This window comes from Schistocerca serialis, chromosome 2 (assembly GCF_023864345.2).
Source record: "Schistocerca serialis cubense isolate TAMUIC-IGC-003099 chromosome 2, iqSchSeri2.2, whole genome shotgun sequence".
Taxonomy (NCBI): domain Eukaryota; kingdom Metazoa; phylum Arthropoda; class Insecta; order Orthoptera; family Acrididae; genus Schistocerca; species Schistocerca serialis.
In genome coordinates, this window is record NC_064639.1 from 418,090,818 (window position 1) to 418,105,765 (window position 14,948).

Genomic DNA, 14,948 nt, shown 5'->3' on the forward strand with positions numbered 1-14,948 from the left:
TTTCGTCCTGAGCACTTTACTTTCTTTGCCAGGCGGTCGTTACTTTCTCCCCCAGTTAGAAAGTCGTTTTGGATGGTAAGATGTTTACAATATGTTTTTAACCTGCATTAAAGTGGAGTTTACTTTGCTGCTCTTTTTCGTGTCTCCCTGCCGTGAGAAATCACGGCAATCGACGGCGACAACTTTCATAGACTATTTTGCCAGAAAAGTTTGGTGGTCGAGAATATTCTTCTAGTCTGGGTACTCACGGCAGGCATATTTATAGAAAACGTCTGCGGCAAAAGAGAAATCAAATTACTAGTTGAAAATTTGAGTCTGTGCAGGCGAGGTTCTCAGATGCCTCAACTGAAGAAACGATTCCCACGACAGAATAGGCTTTTGTATGCTAGTAATCCGTATTGTCTCGCAAACAGTTAGTCCATCAAAAGCGACCAGTATATGGACTACGTACATCCTTCCCAGTCACGTGACACCATTGGCGTGGTGTCACGTAACGGTTGTCCAACAGCGAGTGAAAGTATAATTGCTGTTGTGATAGTTAGGTGCATGTTATGATAAATCTGTTAATCGAAAATAGTCCTCAACAGTATTAGTGTCGGCATGAATGTCTTAGAATGGCAACGAACTTAGTAGTTCATAATTTCGGACAATATGGTCCAGAGGAGTAACAGCGATCTGCTAATACAGCTGGGTTAAAACAGCAATACAGATCGCAATAATACTTTATTAAGGACCGGTTTCCACTTCATGCAGAAGTCATCTTGACAAAATGAACAAATATAGTTGCTGTTGGCGGCTCCTCATTATTGGGATCTATGCTGTTGTTTTAACCAAATGTAGAAGTATCTCAAAAGCAGCTGTCGTCGCCTGTAAGCAGTTATTTCGAGTTACTGTCACTATAATGTGTACATGCTTTGCGAGAGGCGTTTTAGTTTTATGATTACTCAGTTACGGGAGACATCAATGATTCAGTGGTCATTCGCTAGTTGTAATATAAGGACTTTTACTTTTTAACAGCTAAGGCACCAATGACCAAACGGAAAGTGATATCGTTCTTGTTTTCTTGTTCCTGTGGTTGTATTCCACTAAATAAGCTAATGAACTGTTCGTATTGTGGAATGCGACCACAATTCATGAGGCATCTAAATTAAAGTGGAGCCCTAACAGAACCCACACTGTGGATTAGTCGCCAGTGTTACAGTACACCAAGCAGTTTTTGTTACCCTATTCCATTACAAAAACTTAATACGAAGCAATTATACACAGAATACAGCGTACGTAGTCTCACTTCCACGACATACGACTATCTTTTTTCTTTTTTTTTTACTATGCTAATGGTATCAAGATCATCGGAGACAGAAATCGGTAGAAGATGTTTACATGATGCGTACCTCGCAGTTCAGTGAGGATACTGCTAATAACAAAACATACACGTTATATAACCACGCAAGTGGGTGGCGGTTCATTTACCCCTGTCTACACTGAAGTTTTCTTGGGGCCTACAAGTAAATCAAAATACTGCTTGAAAATAGAGGACTTTTCGCACAGAAACAGCAGCCATCCGAGTCGTAATTTCTATCTTGTTCTGACTAGTTTCCCTATTTCTTAACCCAATACTGTTACGACAGATTCGAACAGCTTTACTCGTAGTGGAATAATGAGACATACAAGTAGCATTTAAGTGTTACATGTGTATAATTTCGTTTCTTTCTACAAAAGAAATAGTCATATTAATGTTCTGTAGCTTTAGCCTCGATCATTCTTACGAAAAATAGCAGAAGAGGAACGTGGCGCTGATCGATTCTGTCTGCTGTTGCTGCTAGAAATGCAATGACCTATCACTCTCCTTGCAATACACGCCCTTTGTTTGTGAAGTACACTTAGGCAGTACATAAACTTATGAGGACAAAATGAAGCTACTGATCAGAAAAAGAAAATGCGTCGTGTTGACATAGTTCTGTTGAATACAAACGTCCTTAGCACTATTACAGCAAATATTTGTACGACACAAGGAGAAATTCCGTTCTCTTCAGTTCCCGGTACATGCGTCAGCAACATCACAAAAACATTAAACTCTGCAGAAAACGATGCTTGCCGTTCTATCGTACAAACGTTTGTTGTAATAGTGCTAAGGACTTTTCTCGGAAAGGGAAAAGGTCATTTAGCAAATCTAGGAAAAGCGCGGCCACGTTCACGGCTCATTGCACAAATAAGTAAATACACGGATCTGGCTAAATATGCACAACCATAGAACTGCACTCGCACGACCCTTATGCTGAAACACAAGGTTTCGGATAATGCCCGGACAGTTGCTGGGCTACATTATCGTGTAGAGTAAGAATAAAAATCAGTGTTTTTACTCTTTTTTTACTAGTGCAGTGAGGTGACAGAAGTAATGGGATATCACCTAATGTTGCGCCGCGCCTCATTTTGCCCGGCGCTTTGCGGCAGTTCGACGTGACATGGATTCAACAAGTTGTTGGAAGTCCCCTACATAAATGTTGAGCCATGTTTTTTCTATAGCTGTCCATAATTACGGAAGTGTTACCGCTGCAGGATTTTTTGCACGAACTGACTTCTCCATTACGTAACATAAATGTTCTATAGGATCCATGTCGCGCGATCTGGTTCGCCAAATCACTGACTCGAATTGTCCAGAATGTTCTTGAAACCAATCGCGAACAGTTCAAGCCCAGTGACACGGTGCATCGTCATCCATAAAAATTTCGTAGTTGTTTGGGAACATAAAATCCATGAACGGCTGCAGATGATCTCCAAGTAACCGAATATAACCGTTTAAAATCTATGATTGGTTTAGTTGGAGCAGAGGACCCAGTCCATGCCATGTAAACACAGTACACACCATTATGGAGTCAGCACCAGCTTGCACAGTGCCTCGGTGGTGGTGGTGGTGGGTAGTGTTTAACGTCCCATCGACAACGAGGTCATTAGAGACGGAGCGCAAGATCGGGTTAGGGAAGGATTGGGAAGGAAAGCGGCCGTGCCCTTTCAAAGGAACCATCCCGGCATTTGCCTGAAACGATTTAGGGAAATCACGGAAAACCTAAATCAGGATGGCCGGAGACGGGATTGAACCGTCGTCCTCCCGAATGCGAGTCCAGTGTGCTAACCACTGCGCCACCTCGCTCGGTACACAGTGCCTCGTTGACAATTTCTATCCACGGCTTCGTAAGGCCTGCTTCACATTCGAATCCTACCATCAGCTCTTACCAACTAAAATCAGGACTCATGTCACCAGGCCACGGTTTTCCAGTCGTCTAGAGTCCAACTGATTCGGTCACGAGCCCAGTAGAGGCTCTGCTGGCGACGTCGTGCTGTTAGCAAGAGTGCACTGTACGCGATACTACCGCGTTCTATGTATGTGAATGTCGCTATCTAATGGCTTTAGTCATCTCAGTATACCTTTTGGCACTTCAGGTAGTCATCATAAGCAAATGTTCACGTATTATCAATTAGTGGAGAGTTACTGTCATAGGTGTATACTAATTTGTGTATAAATGAGTGGAATCAGAACACGAACCCAGTGATGCAATGGTACCAAACGAGTGCAGATTTATCCATATGCTGTACTGGTTGTACATTGAGTTGGTGATAACAGAGTAATACATCATACATCTATGGACAATACGTCATGCCAAACTCTTTTAGTATCTAGTCCAGCCTTCTCTACGTACAATAAACCTCTGGAGACATCTAAAAACTCTTAGAATTATGATATGTCGGAAGCTAATGTTTCACATTACTTTTAGTTACTGTCGTAACTGATGGAGGTTTCTTAAGTGTAATGCAGATCATAGCCTTCATATTCCGCACGTTCTTAATGACGGCGGCTAAGGTCAATAGGATGACTTCTCCAGCGTCACAATCACGAGCACAAGCACTGGACTGCAGAACGATACATCATCTGACGTTGTACAGCACTAGTTCAGTATGTCACAAATTGAGTTCGCAAAGCAAAAGTTATACATATCGGGTTTCAAATGTACTCATTTCAATGTGGCGTCCAAAGTAATACGCCGTTTGCCTTCGAGATAGCAAAATATTGACACATGATCAACGCGTCAATGAATTCGAAAGCATTCTCATACCGTTCAGGATATCTGGTGTCAAAGCGGTACACTAGTACACTTTTTAAATTCCACCTGTTATCCCTTGGCGTAACTAAATATTATTAGTTATTTTTCCGAACAATTTTTCCTTATTTACTCATAATACATCACCATATGTGCAATCAGTTCTTCGAAGGAAGGACTTGGGATAAGAATTCACGACTTTCAAGAACTAATGGCACGATATGCCAATATAGTTTATTTTTTAGAGATGCATATGGGGCGTGAAGATGGCATAACAGAATGCCGAAACTGGTAGCAAAAATAAAATAAAATAACATCTCGCCTGCACGGCTATTGGCGAATTTCATCGTTAAATTTCATACAATGTTTATACAATTTTCTCAAGTTCCATTCAGAACAACATTAAGAAGTTTCGTTTGTGTGTTTGTAATGCATGTTCGAAGTTATGCAGCGATAAATGGTTAGGACTCTGTGTGAGGTATTTATCGTGCAACAACTGTTGCGGCGAAACAAACAGGTTTCACGACATAGCATACCAATACCGTTTCTCTCCAGACTGGTAGAAACAGGCTGTTAATCACGACAGGGACGAATGGAATGAAATGACCATACATCATATGCAATGCTGAGAAAAGATAAACTTCTAGTGATCTATAAGGCGGGTCACACATCAAGTTTATTAGTGATTTTTACTAAATCCTTGATGGCCATTTACTGTGTCTCACGAAGCCTTAAATTACACTTAGTGCGACTGCAAATATCGAATCTACTTGAAGGTATCTGAATATTCTAGAAATAGAAGCACGAATGTGAAGAACTAGAAATAGGTCTCGCATTTATGTTTCCAGGAGTGCTCTTTCATTATAAAGAAGTTCTCCCCCTCTGACTGTGACTCTGTCGAGCGCCACATCTGATACCATTAGCTTAATATTATTAGTTTTATCTTCAGTTTACGTCGTAGGTGCGGTTGCAAGTTTCATCGGCATTCGATATATTCTTCCCTAAACCTGTGACTCTACAACACTAGCCACCGCGCCACCATTTAGGCTTATGTTATCGCGTGCTGAATGGCACCTAAAGCACCTCGGAAACTTTGACTGCCGTTCTCTCAGAAACGGTAGAGTATCTACGGATTGAAACTGTAAACCGTTTAATCCCTGCTGTGGAATGTGATAATTAACGACAACGATTACCTTCGCAGCCACTCCTCCAGTCCTTAAGGTGAATAATACTAGAACGTAATCTCATCCAAAAATTCGGTTGCTTATAACGGCAGACAGAAGCGAAGGGCAGAATTTGCAAGTTAGAAATGGTGCCCAAGGCTGCCTGCGAGTCGCGACCGCCGGGGCTGCGCCGGTTGCCTCATCGCCTCTACTGTACGCGACGCGCACGCGCCGTGTTGAAACGGCCATCAGCCTTACGGCGCGTCGCCGTTTCCCCACAGCACTGTCGTTCATTGTCAACCGTTTGTTTTCTCCCGCTGGTGCATCGTCGTCGGTTCAGGCTGTTGGCTAACGTGAAAGGCGTAACGCCTTCTCTAGCAACCCAGTACGACTACCGCTATTCTCGGGTGGGTAAGGCCTCTTGTGTTGTGAGGCCTTGGCCCGAAGCTCACGTGCCTCAGTTGCAACCGAGCATTCAGCAGGTGGCGTAATCTGTCTGTTGTTTCCTCACAGTGTTTCCCGCACTCACTGTTATTCCACGAGTCATTTTGAACAACTGTCTTGAGCACAAATTCCAACGCCAGAGTTTCAGGAATTTTGTCAGGATCGGTTGCTGAATATCTTGAAGTAAAAAAATCTGGTGTAGGTAAAGCCGAGACGAATAGATTTATATAGGATAGTCTATCAAGCCGGGAAAAATCTCAGACTGGCGTAAGCTATAACGCAGGCGAGCTAGCTGCCAGAGCTTTTGGCTGATATGACCTTTCAATATTAAAAACTCCTTGTCCTAGCACTTACAAAATGTATAATTGACGGTTGCGTAAATATTACCTCAAAATATTGTGAACTAAATCGTTTAGTATGTCGATACTACTGTGCTTGTAAGGGTCTAGTATAGGTCGAATTGTAAACATGGGTCTTTTTACGTAACTTTTACAATTTTTTTTTCCTTTTATTACATTCACCAGAAAGTTGAAATCAATAATGTTAACGAAATAGCCGACTAAGTCGGTGACATAACAGAGCGAAAGAATATTGAAAATCTCACGTGACGCGCATGCGCTGTAGCTTAGGTGATTTTTGTAAGAATATTTTGAAATTATTTCCCGTCCGCAAGTGGCAACAAGTGTCCTATATCAAACTGTTCCCCATGACCACCGCTGTGGTACATTGTAAACAGTTGTCGTTTACACCCTATATATACCTTGCGAATGCAGTGTACCTGTTCACTAGTGCACTACTGCAGAGAGACGATACATATTTCATGAGTCATATTTAAGTCTTATTTCTTTTGACTTATAGTATTCACTGTGGATGACGCTGTCAAGACACCTTTGGTCTCCATTCTCAGATTTCAGCTGTGTACTGCTCTGTTCTTTCTCGGATTTTGGTTCCGTAAGTGGTAATTGTATGTAAGCAGTGTTACAGTTTACGCACGTTTACGCATGCAGAGATAACCACTGTACAGCGCTTGTGTGTGTTACATAGAGTTCAGTGGATACTACCTTCCAATACGAAGCGTGACGATATGTACCCATCCGATATTGAAGAGTATATCGTAAACAATGCCGTAGCCGGTGCACTGTACGCGATATGAGCATTACGTGTAATATTTTTCTGAGAATCTTACATGAACGGCACCTGAACTCGAGTCGTCAGCTGAAGGGGCAAGCATTGCTACCAAAGAGCTTTCCACGTGGAATATAATTCGAAATTGCTTCTTACAGCATCCTTCCTTCATTTTTCCGTTTACATATTTTATTCAGACTGGGTCACGTATGCAGCAGTAGTAACAGTCACGTGTAGGACGATGAAACCCCGTACATATTGACAATTTTTCAATTATTCTTTTTTCTACATTCATCCCAACAGAATTGACAAAGTCCTCTACAAAACATATCATGAGAGTTACCTTCCTGGGATGTTAGAAGATGTGAACTAATAACTCGTCGGTTTTGGTGATTTAAAAATGGCGGGCTGCCGACATGTGGGTTCAATATGAACAATGATGTGGCGATACTGTTTCATGACCAGATTGTTCAAAAGGCATGGTGCCGATGGACCTCTCGGTGATGAACCATGTTAACAACTTCGACAGCTCAGTCGCATGGTTATGGTTGCCACGAACCTCGCTGCAACTGAAGATTACGAACTTCAAGAATTCTTCATCGCGTACGTAGTCACCACACAACCTGTTGTGAAAATTGCGGCCTACATATTGAGCATCTTCTGTAAGAAAATAACACTATGTTATTGTATAACATATTTTTTAAACTATTCAACTTTTTTACGTTTCAGTTAGCTGAACCTGAACATATGATAACGTTCCATAATCCACAGTTCAAGCCAAATGGAATTATAAGTTTGCTGTTAACAACGAGTACTCCTAATTTTATTTATAAACGCAATATACGTTCAATGTTAAACTAATCTGCACCGATGTGCCGGTTTCGTCAGTTGTTGTGGTTGCTGTGGTCTTCAGTCCTGAGACTGGTTTGATGCAGCTCTCCATGCTACTCTATCCTGTGCAGGCTTCTTCATCTCCCAGTACTTACTGCAACAGTACCAGTCAATAATGTAATTTGAGTAAATATTTATTAATATTCATCATGTAATGAGTCGCTGGATACCGAGGACTAATCGTATCTAAACATTAATCAGGCAGCGGTGACAAACTTTGTAAGTTCATCGTCAGCACTGGAGCAGATCCTATACACACTCTAAGGTAAATTAAAGTGCTTATAAAAGAGTAATATGACAGAGAACGACACTACTACATTACAAACAAATGAGCAGAAAAGAGTGAAATCTGCTAACTCTCCACACATGACTAATAGTAGCGTAAGTATAGACTACTACATAATTTGCAGTAACTAAAAAGTCCTTCTCTCATCCATCCCAATATGCACTTATAAATTTCGCATATGATAGTACGAATTTTATTGTGTTTATCTACTTCATTCCCACATGCTGTAATTCTGATACGGAAATCTGCAGGAAACACTGAAGTTAATTGTAAACAGGCATTCTTCCATGACTTAAGCATCACTTATTAACTGTTGAGAATTTCGATGCGGCCATGACACACCGTATTATCACGCCTGCATTTCATCTAATAAAAAGGCTCGCAAGTGTACGTTGAAGCTTAGGAATCACGTGAAGCCTATTACACAACAATTACGGGAAAAGTTATGTAATATTTGACCGACAATGCGGTTTAAAAATATGTATGGGGATATAATTCCAAATTTTCGACGTCACAGACTACAATGTGGACAAGAAAGATAAGATACAGATCTTTTTCATAATATATAACGACGACGTTTTCTTGCCTGCATTGTAGTCTGAGGCGTTGACTATCCAGGATATATCGTGGTACATTTGCTCAAATGTGGTACATGCGTCACGCTGTAGGTAATCATTGCTTCTCGACACCACCCGAGATGCTTCAAACCTCCGTGGTGTCGAGAGCGCTACAGTAGAAGATCTGACTTCATTTATCTACCTTTCGGCCATTTACGTCACTTGCTGAACATGTACGTCTTATGGTCAGTTCGCAAATGCCGTAAGAGGGTGCACAAGCTCGGATAGTTTTCGGAATGGAGAAGAAAATTGGCTGTATCCTTTCGAAGAAGCCTTCCCGGGATTTCCCTGGAGTGATCTAGGGAAATCACGGAAATCATAAATCTGTATGATGGAACGCAGATTTGAACCACCGTCCTCCAGAATGTGAGCCTAGTTTGCTAACCACTGCGCCACATCACTCGGTAAATCAGTATCAAGGAGCTGAACACAGACATTCCGACGCAGTTTTTAAAATACATCAGACATTTCTTTATGAGAAGTTCGAAGCCTCAAGAGCGTAGTTTTTCACATTTCTGTTGGTGGTAAGATTTTGTATCGGTAAAACGACCAAAACGGAGTGAAACTAATCGTTTATGTAATCCAACACTGAGCTTTGGTGGCATATTACACATAATTTTCTGACGATGTATTTTGCCAGAGACAGACTTTTTACAGATATGCTGTACATCTGCTGAAGTTTCAGGCACAGAGTGACAGTGAAAATTTGGGTGTGTTCTGTCGTCCACTTTCGTACTAGAATGACGTGTTTAAACGGCTTTGCAACAATTTAAGAAATCGGAGTACACACGTGCTGACTAAATAGGGCAATTCGCAATTTGTTATACAGTATAATCATTAGTTCTCGTCAGCCGCCTGCCGAGTCAGCAAGTTCAATCTTTTCACAGCAACCCAGAAGAGTTCAGAAACCAATAGTCAACGACATTGCCATTGTCTGAGCGCTTTCAGAACTTTCCGTCTGCTTCAGCCCCTAAACACTGAGCTAAACTGATGAATGAACATCAGGTGTATTTCACTGAGATGACAACAATCATGGAATAGCGATTTGCACATACAGGGTGTTTCCGTGTGAGTGTGCAAAAATTTAACAGGACATAGACATGCTCCACTGAACAATTTGAGGTAGGAAACCTGGTGTCGGAGAAGCCAGCTTCAGGAAATAACTTGAAGAAAATCACATTACTCTGTACCTTTTTATTTACATTAGTTTTAGTTAACTGCAAATACCATCATTGACACAATAAGTGTATCATTTATTTATTGTACCTTAAAAAATGTACTGAAACTGACGGCGATCAACCTCACTGCAACGATAACATCGCCGAACAAGATTCAGACGCATCATGACAAATATCCCTGGTGTATTTCGAATCACATCACAGGCAGCTACAATTATGTCATTCGTCAATCGAGAGAAATAAACACTCGTCGTAACGGATGATGCCTGTTAGGAAATTGTCCAATGTACAGCCTTTCAGCAACGAGAGCATTGAAATGTACTTCCCCATACACAAGGTTCGTGTCAGTGAGTTCTGCGAAACTGTACTGGTACTGCTCTATCGTACTGTACTGTACGTCTCTGAATAGCACCGAGTAATGAATAGGTCTGTCGTTGATTCATAGCACTTTATGTCATGTGCCAATATAAATACAACAGGGCCATCTTATGGACAAGTAAAGTAGACAAAATCTGCATGAAGACTTCCAAGCACTCAGGCTCGTTCTCCTTGCTTCCTTGAAGGAAATAAAGAATGTACATGCAAATAAACAGTACGTGTAAACTCCTTCTCATGATAGTTGTAAATACGTTGGAAAATAGTAACGCTAGACAGAGCGGTAGAGAAGTTTACTTCCATATCTCCTTCAGCTAGCTTCTCCGATCTCAGGTTCCCTACCTCAAACTGGAAAATTAGGAAATTTGTGGTAAGGTCTTATGGGACCGAACGGCTGAGGTCATCTGTCCCTAAGCTTACACACTACCTAACCTAACTTATACTAAGGACAATACACTCACCCATGCCCGAGGGAGGACTCAAACCTCCGACGGAGGATAGCCACGCGAACCGTACAAGGCGCCTAAGACCGCGCGGCTACCCCACGCATCACCTCAAATTGTTCAGTGGAGCATTCTCCACGTCAGGTTACACTTTTGCACGTTCTTACGGAAACACCATGCATACAGATGGCGATAGTATCGCGTACACAAGACATAAAAAATGGCTCTGAACACTATGGGACTTAACTTCTGAGGTCATCAGTCCCCTAGGACTTAGAACTACTTTAACCTAACTAACCTAAGGACATCACACACATCCATGTCCGAGGCAACAATCGAACCTGCGACCGTAGCGCCTAGAACCGCTCGGACACTCTGGCCGGGTGGTTAGACACTGGACTCGCATTCGGGAGGACGACGGTTCAATTCTGCGTCCGGCCATCCTGATTTAGGTTTTCCGTGATTTCCCTAAATCACTCCAGGCAAATGCCGGGATGGTTCCTCTGAAAGGGCACGGCCGACTTCCTTCCCAATCCTTCCCTAATCCGATGAGACCGATGACCACGCTGTCTGGTCTCCTTCCCCAAACAACCAACCAACCAACCAACTCTGGCCGGCAAGACATAAAAGGTCAGTGCACTGGCAGAGCTGTCATTTTTGGTCGGGTGATTCGTGTGAAACGGTTTCCGACGTGATTATGGCCGCACGACGGGAATTAACAGACTATGAACGCGGAAATCTTTAGGGCATTCAGTATGCCGAGATCCACGTTGTCAAGCATGAGGATACCAAATTTCAGGCATTACTTGTCACCATGGAAAACGCAATGGCCGATAACTTTCACTTAACGACCGAGTGCAGCTACCTTTATGTAGAGATATCAGTGCTAACAGACAAGCAACTCTGCTTGAAATAATGGCAGAAATCAATGTGGGACTTACCACGAACTTATGCGTTAGGACAGTATGCGGGAAATTTGGCGTTAATGGGCTATGGCAGCACACGAACGACGCAGTGCTTTACTAATGGCACGACGTCGCCCGCGGCACCTCTCCTGAGGTTGTGACCATAAAGGTTGTTCCGTAGACGACTGGAAAACCGTCGCCTGGTTAGATGAGTCTCGATTTTGAGTCCAAATTGCAATCGGTAAGAGCTTATGGTAGGGTTGGAGAGTGGCGCATACCCCGCGAAGCTGACAACAAGACACTGTAGAAGCTGGTGATGGCTCCTTAATGGTGTGGACTGTGTTTACGTGGAATGGACTGGGTCGTCTGGACCAATGAAATTGATCATTGACTGTCAACGGTTACGCTCGGCTACTTGGAGACCACTTGCAGCCATTCATGACTTCATGTTCCCAAACAACTATGCCACGTCACTGGGCCACAACGATTCGCGATGGGCTGAACAACATTCTGGTTAATTTGAGCGAACGATTTGTACACCAAGAACGCCCGACATTAACCCCATCGAACATTTATGGGACATAATCTAGAAGTCGGTTAGTGCAAAAAATCCTGTACCGGCAACACTGTCGCTTTTATGGGCGTCTATAGAGGCAGCATGGCTCAATATTTCTGCAGGGGCTTCCAAGGACTTGTTGAGTCCATGCCACGTCGAGTCGCTGCACTACGCCGGGAAAAAGGATGTTCGACCCGATATTAGCAGGTAGACCATGACTTCTGTCATCTCAGTGTGTAATCGGTTTTCGTTAATGTTTCATCATTTTTCTTACAGATTGTTCGAATTGTGGTTCTGTGTGTAGAGAGAAGTTCTAACGAACATTACAGAATCTTGTCATCGAATGCCATGAAGTATCATGTTTAAGGAAATGAAGAGCTGCACGTTTATGTATAGTGCCACAGAAAAGCTGCGCACTCGCGTGATATAGCCTTATCAGCACCTGATATAGACGTGTACATAACTCTGAGAGCAGTCTAAACGTTATGTCCCACTTTTTACACTTTGAGAAGGTATTTCCATTTTCATGTAGTTCACAAAGAGGAAAATTTTATATGAAATTAACTAATTCATTGGTAATATGATCACACTGTAAATAATTCATGTAGCTGTTCCTTCTAAACGAAGCACATTGGTCGCAAAGTGCAGGGAAAAGTGGTAGTTGTGAAATAAGCGAAGGAGAGTCGTATCTTTGGAAACGCCGTGCTCTCTCTGTGTCTGGGAGGCAACGCCTCTCGCGGAATGTCTTCGAGCGAGTTTGGCATACTCTTCTTCGCACGTATCTGATATTTATTGTCAAAATCAATCAAGAAGTACCCTTCACAATTCGTGTCCTGATGCATGTGCACAACTCCTTGTTCTCCACCAAATTGTTTCCGAACGTAGTTCCTAATAACAAAACAAAAAAGTATCCAGTAGTATAAATGATTGATAAAGTTTCGTCCTGTTTCAGGAACAGAAAACCGCATAAGCTGGTCACGATGGAAGCGATATTTCTGCTGTTATCTGCACTGCTGCTTCTAGTACCTGTTCAGTCTGCACCCAGCAACAACATCCGTGAGTACAATTCCAATTCACTCTTTTCAGTGATTGCCTTCGTATTTTTTTATTTTTTATTTCAGAGAATGTAGAATTTGTCCACCATTGTTTTAAGCCGTATATATTCCAGTCCTGAGCTTATACGAAGACTACTGTTTGCGAGTACGTAGAAGCGTTCTACGCAACATTAGTACTATTGACAATGTGGTTAACTAGCAACGTTCCATAATATCCCCTCTGCGGTGGTGGTATACGGAACCTGAAGCTCGTTCAACTTCACGGTATGGTTGAAGATAAATTTCGTCTTTAATCGTTTTTTACAGGTAGCATACGAGAAATTACGACCCACTGAATGAACGTGAGAGTAGCAGGACAACAGATTTGTTGTAAGACACGATTGGCCGTACTCTGTTCCTGTCCTCATCACTCGTCATAAGCTATGCTTCTCGAATCTAGTCAGCTCGGCATCGTAGACCTTCACAGCCGGTCTACAAGCCAGGTTTCCCTCATCTGGCATGTCAACAGCTAGAGTGAAGCACGTGTCCCATAGGTAGTGACACCATCTCTGATTTTGTTCACACCTGAATGACAGGGTTACAGCTAGTGTCTTATCCCTGACGTAGTGGTACCTTATTTGGAGTACATTACAGTCTTCGGCGTGTTATGGTTTGCGTTTTTTCTGCGTAAATGCAGGAAGATGCCGAAAGGCTCATATGTGACCGAGTATCATGAGATAAAGTGTGAGCAGCTCTACCGGACGTGGTATTGCTATCCATGAATATCTAGGACAGAGTATGAGCTGCTGTCCAAGTCGCCTTGCCATAGTCGACTGGTTCTCTCTAGCAGAAAATCTGATCAAGAAAGCTTTGAAGTACGGGGAAATGTACTTCCTCTGCAAGGCTGCCCAAACATGGCGTCAAAGGCCCCCACCCCCCCAAACTTAAGGGCATGGAAAAAATATAGTGCAGCCAGGTGACTTTCTTTCAAGAAAATGATTTAAAATTTGGTATTACACAGGTTATAACAATGCTGAAACTTTTTTATGGATGCTTACAATTCGCCGTTCATCTTTAAAAATATTTCGTATCCCCAGCCCTTGCCCTCTCCCCTTACGAAGTGGGCCCCTGCGATGATCCTTGATGGCCTCTCATCACACATTATCAGAGAGGGAATCCAGTTGCCTCATGCCATAAATTGTCAATGATTCCTTCAAAAAAGTTGTGTAGCAGCCCAGGATGTGTGTCTCTTGTTACAATATGTTCCACACAGTTGTCTTAACTCATTCATAATCCTTTCACTGGGATTTCCATGTGGGAAGTGAGGAGAGATTTAGATATATTGAATCTGGTGACTTCCTAACGCTTGTTCAAATTTGTTAGCTAATCACTTCGGACCGTCAAGAGATAGGATACACTTTGATTGCCCTCTATGAACAAAACCGTCTTTGACCGGTTTATCTATTAGTACTGTTGTTGCTGATACGACACAGCTTCGTATTTACATTATCTATATAACCCAACAGACTGCCTCCATAGCCATATGGTTCATGTTACTGCCTTTGGAACTGGGTTTAAATGATTCAAATGGCTCTGAGCGCTATGGGACTTAACTTCTGAGGTCATCAGTCCCCTAGAACTTAGAACTACTTAAACCTAACTAACCTAAGCACATCACACACATCCATGCCCGAGGCAGGATTCGAACCTGCGACCGTAGCGGTCGGGCGGTTCCAGACTGCAGCGCCTAGAACCGCTCGGCTACCCCGGCCGGCGATCTGGGTTTAATTCCCGATATCTTCCCAGAGTTTCTTTCTTAATTAGGGAATCTGTAATG

At 42.6% G+C, this 14,948-nt stretch overlaps 1 protein-coding gene across 1 annotated transcript in view; it reads left to right on the forward strand.

Moving 5' to 3' along the window:
• LOC126455585 (circadian clock-controlled protein daywake) overlaps positions 1–14,948 on the forward strand; it is a 94,628-nt gene that overhangs the window by 20,125 nt on the left and 59,555 nt on the right. Inside the window, exon 2 of the mRNA XM_050091343.1 lies at positions 13,030–13,133. Within this exon, the coding sequence (XP_049947300.1) occupies positions 13,058–13,133 (76 nt within the window). The 5' untranslated portion in view covers positions 13,030–13,057. The remainder of the gene's footprint in view (positions 1–13,029; positions 13,134–14,948) is intronic.